At 46.9% G+C, this 15139-nt stretch overlaps 1 protein-coding gene across 4 annotated transcripts in view; it reads right to left on the bottom strand.

Moving 5' to 3' along the window:
• VAV1 (vav guanine nucleotide exchange factor 1) overlaps positions 1-15139 on the bottom strand; it is a 51242-nt gene that overhangs the window by 18791 nt on the left and 17312 nt on the right. For all 4 annotated transcript variants that reach the window (XM_060007585.1, XM_060007583.1, XM_060007582.1 and 1 more), the window contains exons 2-13: positions 5526-5642; positions 4963-5021; positions 4775-4843; positions 4424-4532; positions 4237-4332; positions 2994-3062; positions 2707-2810; positions 1995-2094; positions 1155-1250; positions 868-936; positions 525-611; positions 348-433 (exon numbers count right to left, since the gene is read on the bottom strand). In XM_060007585.1, the coding sequence (XP_059863568.1) occupies positions 348-433; positions 525-611; positions 868-936; positions 1155-1250; positions 1995-2094; positions 2707-2810; positions 2994-3062; positions 4237-4332; positions 4424-4532; positions 4775-4843; positions 4963-5021; positions 5526-5642 (1061 nt within the window). The remainder of the gene's footprint in view (positions 1-347; positions 434-524; positions 612-867; positions 937-1154; positions 1251-1994; positions 2095-2706; positions 2811-2993; positions 3063-4236; positions 4333-4423; positions 4533-4774; positions 4844-4962; positions 5022-5525; positions 5643-15139) is intronic.

Here is a 15139-nt window from a genome sequence, read left to right as displayed (position 1 = left end):
CCTCCCACCTTCTGGGCCCCCGCCCTGCTGTCCATCTAGGATTCCTGCCCTTTTCGTCCTCTGTGGCCAACTTGGCCTTGCCTACCTCACCCACGTGATCCTTACAGGTCCTGCCACCTGTCGTTCTTGGCTCCTCCCACGCATCCATGCTGGCTCTGCCCCGCCTCTCCATCTAGGCTCCACCCACTGGTCTGTGTGGCCTCACCCACCTGTCTATCTAGAAATAGGGCCAAGCCCCTGCCCAGACTCCACTCCAGATCCGTGTTGGCTCTGTCCACCTGCCTAACTAGTAGCCTGGCCCCGCCCCTGTCCAGGCTCCACCCCAGATACGTGCTGGCTCCGCCCACCTGTCCATCTTGGAGCGCCGCTCCACAGAAGTGATCTTGAGCTCGCCATCGATCTTGGGTCGGCCATAGTGGGCCAGAGACTGGTCCTACACAGCAAACAGCGTGTCTGGTAAGGGGCCACGCAGGAGACCAAACCCCCTCTCCACGTGGCCACGGCCCTGGCCATGCCCGCCTCACCAGGTTCTCGATGGACAGTTGGAAGTTGGTGATCTGCCTCAGCGTCTCGTTGTCACGCTTGACCTCGTTCACGCACTGTGCCAGGTCCTGGGGGTGGGAGAGGGGTGAGCCTGGGCACCCCCCATCTGGCCGGAGACAGGGGGTCAGCCCCCAGCAGCGGCTGGCAGAAGGATGTCACTGTCCCCAAGGGCGACGCTGCGAATAACTCACTCGGCGGAGAGGTGTGTCCCCGTGCGGTGGAGGCAGGGGTGGCCCGTGGGTATGACCGTGCCTGGATGGTACTCACTGACTTGAATGCGTATGTGTCTGTGTGTCCCCATCACCCCTGTGTGTGACCACTCACCCTCATGGCATCCAGGGCCAGCCGCAAGTTCTCCTTCTCCGTTGCGTCCTGCGTGTGTTTCACCAGCTCCTGCGTGACCCACAGAGATGTATATCACCCCGGGCCTCTGCCGTCTCATCCTGGGGAGCCTTCCAAACAAGCCTGGCCCACCAGCTCCTTCCTCCTCCTTCTGCTGTCCGTAGAGGTATGGCCCCAATGACCCCACCCAGAGAGGGGAGCCCAGCCCCCAGGAGCCCTTGCAGGGAGGTCGATGTGCCAAACCCACGCCTGGGCGCCCCCTTGGGCACCTGGAGAAGGAGGTGATATTTGAGGACCCGCTGCATGGGCACCATCAGCAAGTCCCGTAAGGTGAACCTCCCGTTGTTCGCTCGCTGAGAACATTCCTGGGAGATTGGAGAAAGAGGTGAGTGAGAAGAGGTAGAGGCAGGTGGGGATTTTTATAGAACCTGAAGCTTCATCTCTCTCCCCCAAGGAAATAAGGAAGAATGCCACGGGGTGAGGGGTGGTTTAAGACCCAGCTGGAAGGCTGCCTGGGGAAGAGGTCCAGGATTCCTCAGCTGAGGGGGGCTGCAGAGGGGGAGATCGACAGGTCTGGAGGGTCCCCACCGTGGAGACCAAAGAAGCTGATGGACGGCACACACAAGCCATTCCTCAGCATCCCTGCCCTGTCTGTGCTCCCACTAGACACACGGGTCCAGGGTGGGGTTCAGTCCAGGATCAGTGCTCAGCCCAGGATCAGGACTTGGCTGGGATCGGGGTTGTGTGTGAAGTTGGGGTTCAGCCCAGACTTGGGGCACAGCCAGGGTTGGAGCTCTGGCTGGGGTTCAGTGTGCCCTCAGAGTTCAAATCAGGGTCAGGACCTCAGCCTGGCATCAGGGCTCAGCCCAGAGTCAGGGTTTAGCTGGGGTTAGGGCTCAGCATTCTGGTCCATCTCCTCCTGGTCCATTTCTCCCAGCTGGCTAGTCAGTACCACCCTCCCCAGACCTTCAGCGGGCCAACTTCTGGCTGGGCTGCAACAGAAAGGGATGCCATCTCCAGCTCAGTTTCCTCTCTACTGCCCCTGGAGCCTGGGAAGGAGTGGGAGACACACACACACACACACAGAAAGATGTAGCCCATCCCCCCACCTCCAGCTTCATCTGCACATCCTCCCGGGCTGTAGCCACACGGTCCAGGTGCTTGCTGGCCGACTCCACCTGGCTGCAGTAGCGGCCATAGATGAGGAACCTGCGGGAAGAGGACATGTGGCCGCGGAATGGCAGCTGGCACCAAGGTCAGGCAGATCTGGGTGTCAGTCCCAGCCCCACCTCTTCCCAGCTGCATGACGCTGAGCCTCAGTCTCCCTGTCTGTAAAATGGTCATAACAATGGCACGCCACACACACACACACACACACACACACACACACACACGTGGGGTTATTATAGCATCAAATGAGATAAAGCACAAGAAGCTCTTATCAGAGCACCTGGTGTATCGTCTCTGCTCAACGTTCACTTATTTAATAAGCATTTATTGATCACCTACTGTGTGCCGAGCCCCACGTTAAGCACTTTAAGCATCAATTTACTCCATCCTCACCACAACCCCAGGAGATACGTTCCTGGACTGATTTTATAGATGTGGAAGCGGAAGCACAGAGAGGTTAAGTGACTTTCCAATGCCACACAGCTCTCAAGAGGAAGAGCTGGGAATTTAACCAGAGATGGGCAGCCCCTTGCCCATGAGCAAAGAAGGAAAAGCCCTCTCTGTCCAGTGGCCTATGAGGGTAGGGCCTCCCAAATGCCCACTCAGGGCAGGGTGACTTCCAGAGGTCTGGGCTGGCCAGCTGGGTCTCACCTCTCCTTGTATTTGATGAAGACCTGGTAGAGGGTGGGTGCACTGGGGTTGGCCAGGGCTTCCTTCAGCTCCTTTAGGAAGTGGGTGTGCACGCGAAGCAGGTCCTACTCGGAGAGAGGGGTAAGGGCTGGGGCGGGAGCCTGGGGCTCGGGCTGCCGGGTGGGAGAAGGGTCATCCACCCACCCTATGTCATTCATCTTCCACACCCCACACTCCAGGGACAGGTGAAGCCAGCAGACCATCCCCACCGGACAGAAGTCTGGGAGGGCGGGCATTGGTCAGTTCACCTCAATGTTGATGAAGATGATCTCAACGTCTTGGGGTTTAAGGAACCGCTGCAAGGGCTTCATAAAATGCTGTGGGGGGGTTGGGGGAGACAAGGATGAAGGATGAAGGAGTCCCAGAGAGACGGGGAGGAGGAGACAGAGACAGAAAGGGACGAACAGAAACACAGAGACTGAGCGCGAGAGAGAAATGTGTAGAGAGAAAGAGACAGAGGCAAGGAAACAGAAAAGGAGAGAAAAGGGAGATGGGAAAAAAGTCCACACGAAAACCTGTACAACATGGTTCAGAGCAGAATTAGTCATCAGAGCCCCAAGGTGGACACAACCCAGATGTCTGTCAAGGGATGAATGAATAACAAAATGTGGTCCATCCATGAAAAGGAGTGAAGCACTGACACACGCTACAATGTGGATGAACCCTGAAAACATGTTGTTCAGTGAGAGAAGCGAGACACAACACACCACACGGTGTATGAGTCCATTTAAATGAAATGTCTAGAATAAGTAAATCCACAGCGACAGAAAGTATATTAGTGGTTGCCAGGGGCTGGGGAGAATGGGGGTTTAAGGGGTGATGGCTAAGGGATATGGGTTTTCTTTGGGGGATGCTGAAAATGTTCTCAATTTGGGAATTCCCTGGCGGTCCAGTGGTTAGGACTCCGCACTCTCACTGCCGAGGGCCTGGGTTCAATCCCTGGTCTGGGAACTAAAGTCCCACAAGCCGCGCAGTGCAGGCCCCCGCCCACTCCCCACCAAAAAAAAAAAAAGAAAGAAAAAACTGTTCTAAAATTAAGCAGTGGTACACAACGTTGTAAATCAACTGTACTTCAATAAAAATGTTAAACTGTGGTGATGGTTTCACACCCTTGTGAATATACCAAAAAACATTAAATTATAGATGTTAAATGGGTGAAATGTATGGTATATTGATTAAATCTCAATAAAACGGTCAAAAAAAAGAGATGGCCAAAGGACAAAGAGGAACTAGAGAGTGAGAGACAGTAACAGAGATGGACGGACAGAGATGAGGATACAGGAAAAGATAGAGACAGGGATAAACAGACACAGAAGGAGAGAGAGAGAAACAGAGGAAGAAGTAGGGAGAGACACAGAAGGACCAGAGACGAGGAGAGACAGAGAAATACAAAGCAGTGGGGACAGGTAAGAGCCCCAGGCCCGCATGGGACGGATGACGCCTCTCCGCTCCGCGCATGCGCACGGCAGGGGCGGGGACTGAGCATCACACCTGTTGGATGGAGCCCAGCGTGTCCGTGTACTTCTCTTCCGTCTGCTGGATCTCCCGCAGACAGCAGCACCGCTTGTCATACTCTGTCATCTTGGGCTGAGAGCGGAGAGGAGAGGCCGGTGTTGGGGTGTCCGGGGCCGCGCCCCACCCATGCACCTGCCCCGCCAGGCCCTGCTCTCCAACACACCGGCATGGGCACCGGCTCTGTGCGCATGAGGTCCTCGTACACCTCGTCGCCCTCCGCCTCCTCGTTCTCCACGCAGTCGTACAGGTCCTCATCGTCCTCCACCGTGTCGCTGTGGAGGCGGCGTCAGGCAGGGCCAGTGGCTTCCCCCAGACCAGGGACCCTTCTGATCCCCTGGGGCAAGGTGCCGCCCCCTCAGACCCCCTGGGGCAGAGCCATGTCCCCTCAGACACTCAGAGCAGGATGCTGATCCCCTCATACCCCAGGGCAGGGTCTTGGTCCCCTCAGACCCCCCAGGGCAAGGTCCTGTTCCCTCAGACCCCCCGGGGCAGGGTCGTGGTCCCAGACACTCACTCGATCTGGTCGGACAGGCCACTGTAGATGTCCTCGTCACCCACGCTCTCCTCCTCAGTGGGGAAAGGCCTGGGGGAGCCAGGATGGTGTGAGCCAGAGGCCAGAGGGCCAGGTGGGGCGGGAGCTTCCAGGAGGAGGAGTATTGGGGCCAAATGGGTCCAGAGCTGTTGGCTCAGACAGTTACTCACATGATCCCCTTGTTCTGGGCAATTGGGGTCCAGGACAGAGCGGACAGAGTGTAGATGACCTGTGACAAGGGCCGAGGCTGCTCAGCAAGCCCGTTGCCCACCCACATGCCAGAACACAGCCTCCAAGCACCTGACCTTGAGGTTAGATCCCATGCCCCTGGGAGCCTAATTTGGGATTTTCCCACCTTCCCATTCCCCGACGTCAGCATGTCAGTGTTCCTTTAACTGAGCACCCACCACTTGAACCCCTTGCTCTATTCAATCCTCATAATCACTCAGAGAGGATGGAGTGATATTACTTTCAAGTTAGACAAGGGACTTAAGGCTCAGAGAGGCATGGCCGCATATCTGAGGTCACACAGCAATCGGTGGAGCAAGGACTCAAACTCAGTTCCACATGTCCTAAGCCAGGCTCTTTGCACCTGGTGTACGGTTTGGTCTGGCCCACCAGTCCTTCCCCAGTAGGCTTTGGCTTGCCCAGTGTAGACGTTCATGGAAATGAACTGAAACCCAATCTTTGGGTTCTCAGTGTCCAGCTCACAGGCAGCTCCGTCCCAGCTCACCTTCCCGAAATCCTGCACATCAAAGAGGTCAAAGGCCTCAAAGAGCTCACTCCGCTTGAGGCCAAACTTCTCATAGCAGGTAGACAAGAAGGTGCGAATATTCTTGAGACACAGGAACTGTGGAGAGATAAATGAGAATGGACAAAACATAATGGAACCGGGGAGAAGCTGACCCTTGGCCATCTGGCTTGCGGACTGGCGCAGAAGAAGAGAAAGAAAGCACAGGCCCCCCACCGAGTAAAGACGAAGCTGTACCTGAAGCCAGTACACCCCTGAATCCTTTTTTTTATTGAGGTAAAATTCATAAGATATAAAGTTAACCATTAACAGATAACAAAATGTGGTGTATACATACCTTTGGAGTGTTACTCAGCCATTAAAAAGGAATGAAATTTTGATTTCTGCTACAACACAGATAAACCTTGAAAACTATGCTAAGTGAAATAAGCCAGACACAGAAAGATGAATATTGTATGATACCACCTACATGAGGCCCCTAGAATAGGCACATCCGTAGAGACAGAAAGTATGGTGGTGGGTAACAGGGGCTGAGGGAGACGAATAGGGAGTTCGTGTTTAATGGGGACAGGGTTTCTGTTGGGGAAGATGAAAAAGTTTTGGACATAGTGGTGACAGTTACACGACATTGTGAATGTATTAAACGCCACTGAATTGTACACTCACAAATGGTTAAAATGACAAATATTATCATTTTAGTTACATATATCAGTCATATATCTTTATATAAAATTTTATTGATAATTATAAAATATATTTATATCATTTTACTTATATATATAATGATAAAAATTATGTCTAGTTTACCACAATAAAAAAGGTTAACCATTAACCCTTTTATTTATTTTTTTAATTAATTTTTACTGGAGTATAGTTGATTTACAATGTTGTGTTATACATACATTCATATATGTGTATAACTGAATCACCTTGCTGTACACTTGAAACTAACACAACATTGTAAATCGACTATACTTCAATTTTTAAAAATCCAAATAGATAGATAGATAAATAAAAAAAAAAACAAAATGAGTAAGACCATAGAAGAGCTGAAATTTAACTCCAGAATGGTGTGAATCTGGAGTCAGTTTTCTTGACTATAGCTTCAATGCTTTGCCTTGCATGCAGTGGAAACCAGCATGAACTCCCGCCACGTGCTCCATTCCCAGCACTGTCTATATATTGTTTTAAATTTATGTATTTTTAAATAAAAATTGTGTATATTTAAGGTGTGCAACAGGACGATTTGACATGCTTATTCATAGTGAACTTATTACTACAGTCAAGCTAATAAACATATCAACTCTTGCCATAGTCGCCATGTTTTTGTGTGTGATGAATGCTGTTGAAATCTACTCTCTTAGCATATTTACGGTGTTACTAAGTACAGTCACCACGCCTGTACCCTGGACCTCTAGACTGACTCATCCTATGTAACTTCAACTTTATACCCTTTAACCAACGTCTGCCCATTCATTTCCCTACCCCTACCCCCGCCCCTGGTACCTGTCCTTCTACTCTCTGCTTCTATGAGTTTTACTCTTTCTATATAGAGAGATCAGCTCACCAAAATTAATTTAAAAACTAAACAGGACTTCTATGGTGTGTGTGATTCAGATACATATTTTTTGTCAGATTCTTTTCCATTATAGGTTATTACAAGATATTGAATATAGTTTCCTGTGCTATACAGTAAGTCCTTGTTGGTTATCTATTTATTTTTATTTATTTATTTATTTTGGCTGCATGGGTCCTCGTTGCTGCGCGGGCTTTCTGTAGTTGTGGCGAGCGGGGGCTACTCTTCGTTGCGGTGCGCGGGCTTCTCATTGCGGTGGCTCCTCCTGTTGCGGAGCACGGGCTTAGGCATGTGGGCTTCAGTAATTGTGGCTCACGGGCTCAGTAGTTGCGGCTCACGGGCTCTAGAGCACAGGCTCAGTAGTTGTGGCGCACAGGCTTAGTTGCTCTGTAGCATGTGGGATCTTCCCGGACCAGGGCTCGAACCCATGTCCCCTGCATTGGCAGGTGGATCCTTAACCACTGAGCCACCAAGGAAGTCCCAGGTATCTATTTTATATACAGCAGGGTGTATATGTTAGTCCCAAACTCCTAACTTATAGAAATGTTTTTATTAATTTAAATGTTTCTTTGTATTCCTAGCTTCTTGAAAAGTTTTTGTATTTGCTCATTTTATTGAATCAGGAATGGATATTGACTTTCATTAAGTGATTTTAAAGATCTGTACAGGACGATCATGTGTATTTTGTTCTTGATTCTATTAATGTAGTGAGTTATATTAATCGAATCCGCAACATAAGCCTTTGATTCTTTCCGAATGACTCTAAATTTTTCTCTGCATTTGAAAAAGGTAGAAATGAGTCACATGCTATCTATGGGCTCTAAAATGTAAGTGTAAGACCCTGGTTATAATTTTACTCAGTGTCATTAATTCCTTTGTATCTAAAAATTATAGATTCTTGGAGGCTCTTCTGCCTCAATATTTGTGGACGCTTTTGCTTGCACGCATGTGGCCACATTTAAGTCAGGTCAGAAATGATTAAAATGATGAATAAAGGGAATTTATTTTTAAATTTTAAAAAATATATATATATATCATATTTATATGAGAGGTATCATGGAATCCTTGCAACAATCCTGCAAAATAATTATGATCATTATCCTTGTTTTACAGATATGAAACTGAGGCAGGGACAGGCAGCTGGGGTGCAAACTCAGACGGCTGCATTTATGAATCAATTCAATACACACTGTTCTTTGTATCTGTGAATCTCACACTTTCATCTTCAGATTGTATCTTCTTCTCAATTACTGCCACATCCACAGCCTACCTAAGCCATTCTATGTGGAGCATGGACTTTAAATTAACTTTAACATAAATTAATGTATTTAAGGAGAGAACATCTTACTCTCAAAGGAAACCAGATTGAGTGCTATAAGCAGAAGCCAGTGTAAAATAAATATGATGTAAACAGTATTATACATCATATTTATTAGCTGGATCCCGTTGCTTGCCCAAGGCCTGTTCTGTCAAAAAGAGATTAGCAACTATGACAGATGCATAAAAGACACAGTAGCAATTCAACATCCATTTATGTTCAAAGAAAGAGAGGAAAAAGAACTCTTGGCAAAGTAGGAATGGAAAGGAACTTCTGTAACCTGATAAAGAGCATCTTGAAAAAACCTTCAACCTTTGCCTTAAGTCAAAAGCAAAACATTATACTTCAGAGCAAAATGCTGCAAAGATTTTTTTTGAAATAAGAACAAAGGCAAGGGTGCCCGCTGACCATTCCTGTTAACTATACTAAAGATCTTAGCCTGTGTTGTAAGACAAGACAAAGAAATAAAAGGAAAGACAGAAAAGAAAGAAATATCAGTACAATGCTCATTTTTGCAGACACTACGATTGCCAACATAGATAAGCCCGAAAGTATATACACATAAATAACTGGAATTAATAAAATAGCAATGTTACTGAACACAAAATCAACACACAAGGTTTACTGCATGTTGGTACATCAGCAACAATCAATCGGAAAATGTGTCTTTTTTTCAAGATTACATTTGCAAAATTTTAGAATAAGCAGAACGAACCTATGGTGATAGAAATCAAATCAGTGGTTGTTCTGGGTGGGGAGGGTGGTAGAGATTGACTCAGAAAGGCCACAAGTGATAGAAAAGTTCTGTATCTTGATAAGGGTACGGGTTGCACAAGGGCACACGCTTGCTAGAACTGATTGGATGGTAACTTGAAGAACTGAGTATTTTTGTGTATGAAAATTGGACTTCAACTTTAAATGGATAGCATTTCCCATCGCCTAAAACATGTAAAACAAACAATTGAACAAAAAAGCTGATTAATATCTAACATATCTAACAAAAGAAGTACAAATCCTATATGGAATAAATTATAAAATTTTACGGAAAGATATGAAGGAGGATCTAAATAAATAGAGTGAAATATATACTAATTCTTATCTAGAAAGACTCAGTATTTTTTAAATTTCAGCCTTCTCCAAAATGGAGCTATAGATTCAATGCGATTTCTATTAAAAGCCCAGAATGGTTTTTCATTGAACATCTTTCATGTGACCATCACTGAACTCCAGGGCTTTCTCTCAAACCTACTACCTTCAATCCCTGGAGCCAGTAGGAATATCCTGGGATGGTAAAGTAGGGAACAGGATGGAGAATAAATTCCCAAAGCATACAAGAAGGGAATTCCCTGGTGGTCCAGTGGTGAGGACTCCACGCGCTCACTGCCGAGGGCTTGGGTTCAATCCCTGGTCGGAGAGCTAAGATGCCTCAAGCCCCAGCAGCGCAGCCAAAAAAAAAAAAAAATGATACGAGAAGATGCTACTTGCTGTGTGTCTTTGGGCAAATCACCTCCCCTCTCTGAACCTGTTATGAAAGTTCTTAAATAATGGACCATCATAATGCCTACTGTGTCATGTTGTTGTAATATGATAGAATAATGCATGTAAAGGGCTTGGAAGGGTGTGAGCCCTCAGTATCTGGAAATGATCATTATCATCCTCACTATCATCAAGATCACCATTATCACCACAATCATACCCATTTCTATCACCATTATTACCATCATGATTATCACATCATCACTGTTATCACCACCATGATCATCATCACCATCATCTTCATCATCATCAACATCATAATCACCACTACCACCACCATCATCATTACCATCATCATCTTCACCATCATTACCATCACCATCATCATCATCAATGTCACCATCATCACCACCACCACCATCATCATCAATATTACCATCATAGTCACCATCACCACCACCATCACTATCACAATCATCATCGTCACCATCATCATCACCACTGTCCTCATCACTATCGTTGTAATCACCATCATCATCTTAGCTCCAGCTGGAAAGCCCAAGAGCATTCACTGACCCATCAATTTTCAGAACTGGAAAAGACCCCAGATATCAACTAGTCTCCAATGTTCATCAGCCAGAGAGAGGAAAAAGCCCAGAGAGGAAGAAGAAGGACTTATTCAAGGTCTCAAGGCAAACTGGGTATCTCGTAGCCCCTCCCAGGTCTTAGTTCTATTCCTGCTGCCTACCTGTGGCAGAGGTCACTGGCAATCCACCAGAATTCATGCTTTTTCTTCCACGATATGGAATTGTGGCTGTAAAGTTGTCCACACAGCCAAGGACTACATTTTCCATCCCCCCTTGCAAATGGGTGTGGCCATATGATTGGTTCTAGCTAACGGAATGTGAGTATTCACCATGTGCATCACTGTCAGGGCAATGTATTACATTTAAGAAGTGGGATTGCCTTCTTCATACTCTATTTTCCCCTGTTGTCTGCAGGCAGACAGAAATGATGCTGAGACTCTAAGGGATAGTAAAGTCACAAATGAAAATAGTCTCTGAATCACCCCATGAGAGAAAAGCCTCCCACCTGGTACCAGGAGGAACATTGGACTACTATGTGAACAAGAAATTCATTTCTATTACATTAAGTCACTGAAAAGGCTTATGTGTTACAGCAGCTAGTGTTATCCTAATACAGTAGCCTTAAGGGCCAGAGTCAGCTGTGGTCTGTTGGATCCTCAGAGGCCCCATGACTGCCCACTCCAGTTCTTCTTGTAATTGTTTCACTAATTACACACATGGAAATAAATAAATGGCTGTAATCTGGGCTAAAGACTCCTCTCATATCTGCCTGGTGAACTCCTACTCATCCTTCAAGGCCCATCTCCAATATCTCTTCCCCCATTTCTCCACCCAAGTGGAATCCTCAGCCTCATTGCCCTACCCCAGGATCCCTTCGTATAATGTCTCTCCCCACCCCAGGCCTGACCACAAGGTCTGTGACCTGCTCTGTTCCCTCCACCAGAAGAAAGCAGGGCCCAGAGTTGAGGCATCTCTGGAGCCTGGATGTGGTGGCATGTAGTAATGCCCAATTAGTGTCTATTGAATAAATAAACAACATGGGGATAAGTAGAGGAGAGTCTGGACTTCTTTTCCCACCCAGGGTCAGGTTTTCAGAACAACGCACCGCCCTTTCATTACCAGCAACTTCTTCATTTACAGCTGTGGAAACAGGTTCCTTCATCCATCAGTGGGCACTTCAAACTGAATAGGTTCAAGGCGGACATCGTGGCTACTTTAAACCCACTCCTACCCCAGGCTCTCCATCTCCACACAGAGACTCAGCTGAGGAACCCAGGATAATTCTTAACACTCCCCAAGCAACATAATCAAGTTAGATTATGTTTATGGATTATTTCCTCCAAACCAGGAACGCATCTAAGTGTTTTGCAAGTATCAGTTCATTTAATCCGTTCGAAAAGTTACATGCACCCAATGTTCACAGCAGCACTATTTACAATAGCCAAGACATGGAAGCAACTTAAATGTCCATCAACAGATGAATGGATAAAGAAGATGTGGTACATATATACAACGGAATATTACTCCACCATAAAAAAGAATGAAATAATGCCATTTGCAGCAACATGGATGGACCTAGAGATTATCATACAAAGTGAAGTAAATCGGACAGAGAAAGACAAATACCATATGATATCCCTTTTATGTGGAATCTAAGAAAAGGATACAAATGAACTTATTTCCAAAACAGAAACGGACTCACAGGCTTAGAAAACAAATTTATGGCTACCAAAGGGGAAAGGTGGGGAGAGGAATAAATTAGGAGTTTCAGATTAACAGACACACACTACTATATATAAAATAATCAACAAGATCCTGCTGTGTAGCACAGGGAACTCTACTCAATACTTCGTAATAACCTATATGGGAAAAGAATCTGAATCACTTTGCTGTACACGTGAAACTAGCACAACATTGTAAATCAACTGTACTCCAATATAAAAAATTTTTAATTCATTTTATCCTCCCCTTCAAGTCAATCAAGAGGTACTTCAGATTCACCATCCAAACTACCTCTCAATCCAAGCCCTTCTCACCATTTCCATTGCCAAATCCTAGGGCAGACACCACCATCTCTCACCTTTGTGACGGTATTAGCCTCTTCAGTGGTCTCCCTAATTCATGTTTCACCCCTCCCAGCCCACCTCCACACAGCAAATCTGACCATGAAACCTTGCCATGGTCACCCATCGACCTCAAAATAAAGTTCAACCTCACCGTGGCCTGCAAGAATTCTGCAAGAACTCTCTTTTTTCTCATGCTACCTCCCCTACCTCGGCTCCAACTTGGCAAAGATGGTTTCCCCACCCCAAATGCAACATATTTTATGTTTTCTTGCCTTATGCCTTGTTCCCTCTGCCTGAATGCCCCTTGTGATCTCTTACATATAGATTTCAGCTCCTACCATCTAGAAGTGGAGTCTATTTCCCCATCTTCTGTGTCTGGGCTGGTCTCGTGACTGACTTTGGCCAATAGAAAGCAGCGGAACTCACATTGTGTGAGTTTTGAGCTTAGGCAACCAGACCGCATGGCAACCTCTGCTCTCTCCTTCTTGAAACGCTGTTGCCAAATGAAAGAGCTCAGGTTAACCTACTGGAGGATGAGTGGCAAGGTGGAGCAGAGACCAGCAGTCTTTTGGAGGCTGCAAGGAGGCAGGAAAACACCTGGTCAGCTCCCTTTGGGGTCCGTGGCACCTCCATCCGTCCAGTCGGGGGACTCTAGTGGTCTCTCCCTTCCTTTCTCTTTTCCTTTATTTTTGTGATAATAGACTTTATTTTTGAGAGCAGTTTTAGCCTCACAGAAAAACTGAATGGAAGGTAGAGAGACTTCTCATACACCCCTCTACCCCAATGCGTGTGTAGCCTCCCCCATTACCCACGTCCCTCACCAGAGAGGGTACATTTGTTACAACCGATGAACCTACATGGACGCATCATCACCCAGAATCCGAAGTCGACATTAGGGTTCACTCTCGGTGTTGTACGTTCTATGGGTGTGGACAAATGAATAATGACATGTGTCCCCCATTACAGTATCATACAGAATATTTTCACTGCCCTAAAAACCCTCTGTGCTCTGCATTCATCCTTCCCTCACTTTAACCCCTGGCAACTCCTGATCCTTTCACTGTCTTCATAGTTCTGCCTTTTCCAGAATGTCATAAAGTTGGAATCATACCGTACATAGCCTTGCACATTGGCTTCTTCCACTTAGTAATATACGTTTAAGGGTCCTCCATGTCTTTTCACGGCTTGACAGTTCATTTCTTTTAGCGCCAAATAACATTCCATTGTCTGAATGTACCAAAGTCTATCCATTTACCTACTGAAGGGCATCTTGTCGGCTCCCAAGTTTTGGCAATTATGAATAAAGTTGCTATAAACACACGTGTTCTGTATGGGACATAAATTTTCAACTCCTTTGAGTAAACATATTTTCTTTTGAATTAAACATTATCATTACATTTCAAACCCACGTGCAATAGTCCCTAATCGCATGCCCTTCTTTCCCTCCCCACTGGTAACTCCTATCCAGAAATGGGTGTGCGTTGTTCCCATCGGTGTCCGCGTTCTTTTACTATGCATGCATGTGTCCACAAACAATATATGGAGTGGTTCTGTTCTGTTCCATGCCCCTTGCCTTTCTGTCCTGCCCTCTCCCTGCCTCTCTACAGCCTCATTTCCCAAAGTTGTCTCTGAATAGTAGCTAGGTGAATCAAAACTGCCTGCAGGGGCCAACCCCTGCCCTCCGGAGGCTCCAGCCATTCGTAGGAGGAACCATTTATTGAGAACTGAGCCTTTTCCAAATCTTACACTAAGAGTCTGACATGCACAGGTTTTGTTTGTTTGTTGGCCGCGTGGCATGCAGGATCTTAGTTCTTCGACCAGGGATTGAACCCACGTCCCCTGCAGTAGAAGTGGATTCTTCTTTTTTTTTTTTTTTTTTGCGGTACGCGGGCCTCTCGCTGTTGTAGCCTCTCCCGTTGCGGAGCACAGGCTCCAGACGTGCAGGCTCAGCGGCCATGGCTCACGGGCCCAGCCACTCCACGGCATGTGGGATCCTCCCAGACCGGGGCACGAACCCGTGTCCCCTGCATTGGCAGGCCGACTCTCAACCACTGCGCCACCAGGGAAGCCCTGGATTCTTAACCATTGTACCTCCAGGGAAGTCCCCGACATGCACAGTTTTGTTTAATTCTCTCAACAAAGTTGCTACTGTGATCTAATAACAGTTGGTACTGAGATCTAATAACTAATAATGTTATTAGTTGCAGGCTCTAATAACATCTGTCCTTCCAGTTATCCAAACCCAAAACACTGGAGTGGCCTTGACTATTTCTCTCTTACTCCACTGCCAATCCATTAGCAAAATCGTACTGGTTCCGTTGGTATATTTCTCTATTTCTCTCTTACTCCACTTTCAATCCATTCCAAAATCCTATCCGTATATATTCAAAATATACCCAGAGTCCCACCCACTTCTGTCCACCTCTACTGGTCCAAGCCACCATCATCACTCCCCTGGATAACTGTGATGGCCTCCCCAGTGAACTCCTTGCTTCTTCCTCTTTTTTAAAAATTTTTTTTGGCCGCGCAGCACGCGGGATCTTAGTTCCCCAACCAGGGATCGAACCCGCGCC

The sequence above is a fragment of the Delphinus delphis genome, chromosome 3, assembly GCF_949987515.2.
Source record: "Delphinus delphis chromosome 3, mDelDel1.2, whole genome shotgun sequence".
NCBI lineage: Eukaryota > Metazoa > Chordata > Mammalia > Artiodactyla > Delphinidae > Delphinus > Delphinus delphis.
The sequence above is the reverse complement of the archived record's forward strand: the minus strand, read 5'-3'. Positions and strand labels throughout refer to the sequence as shown.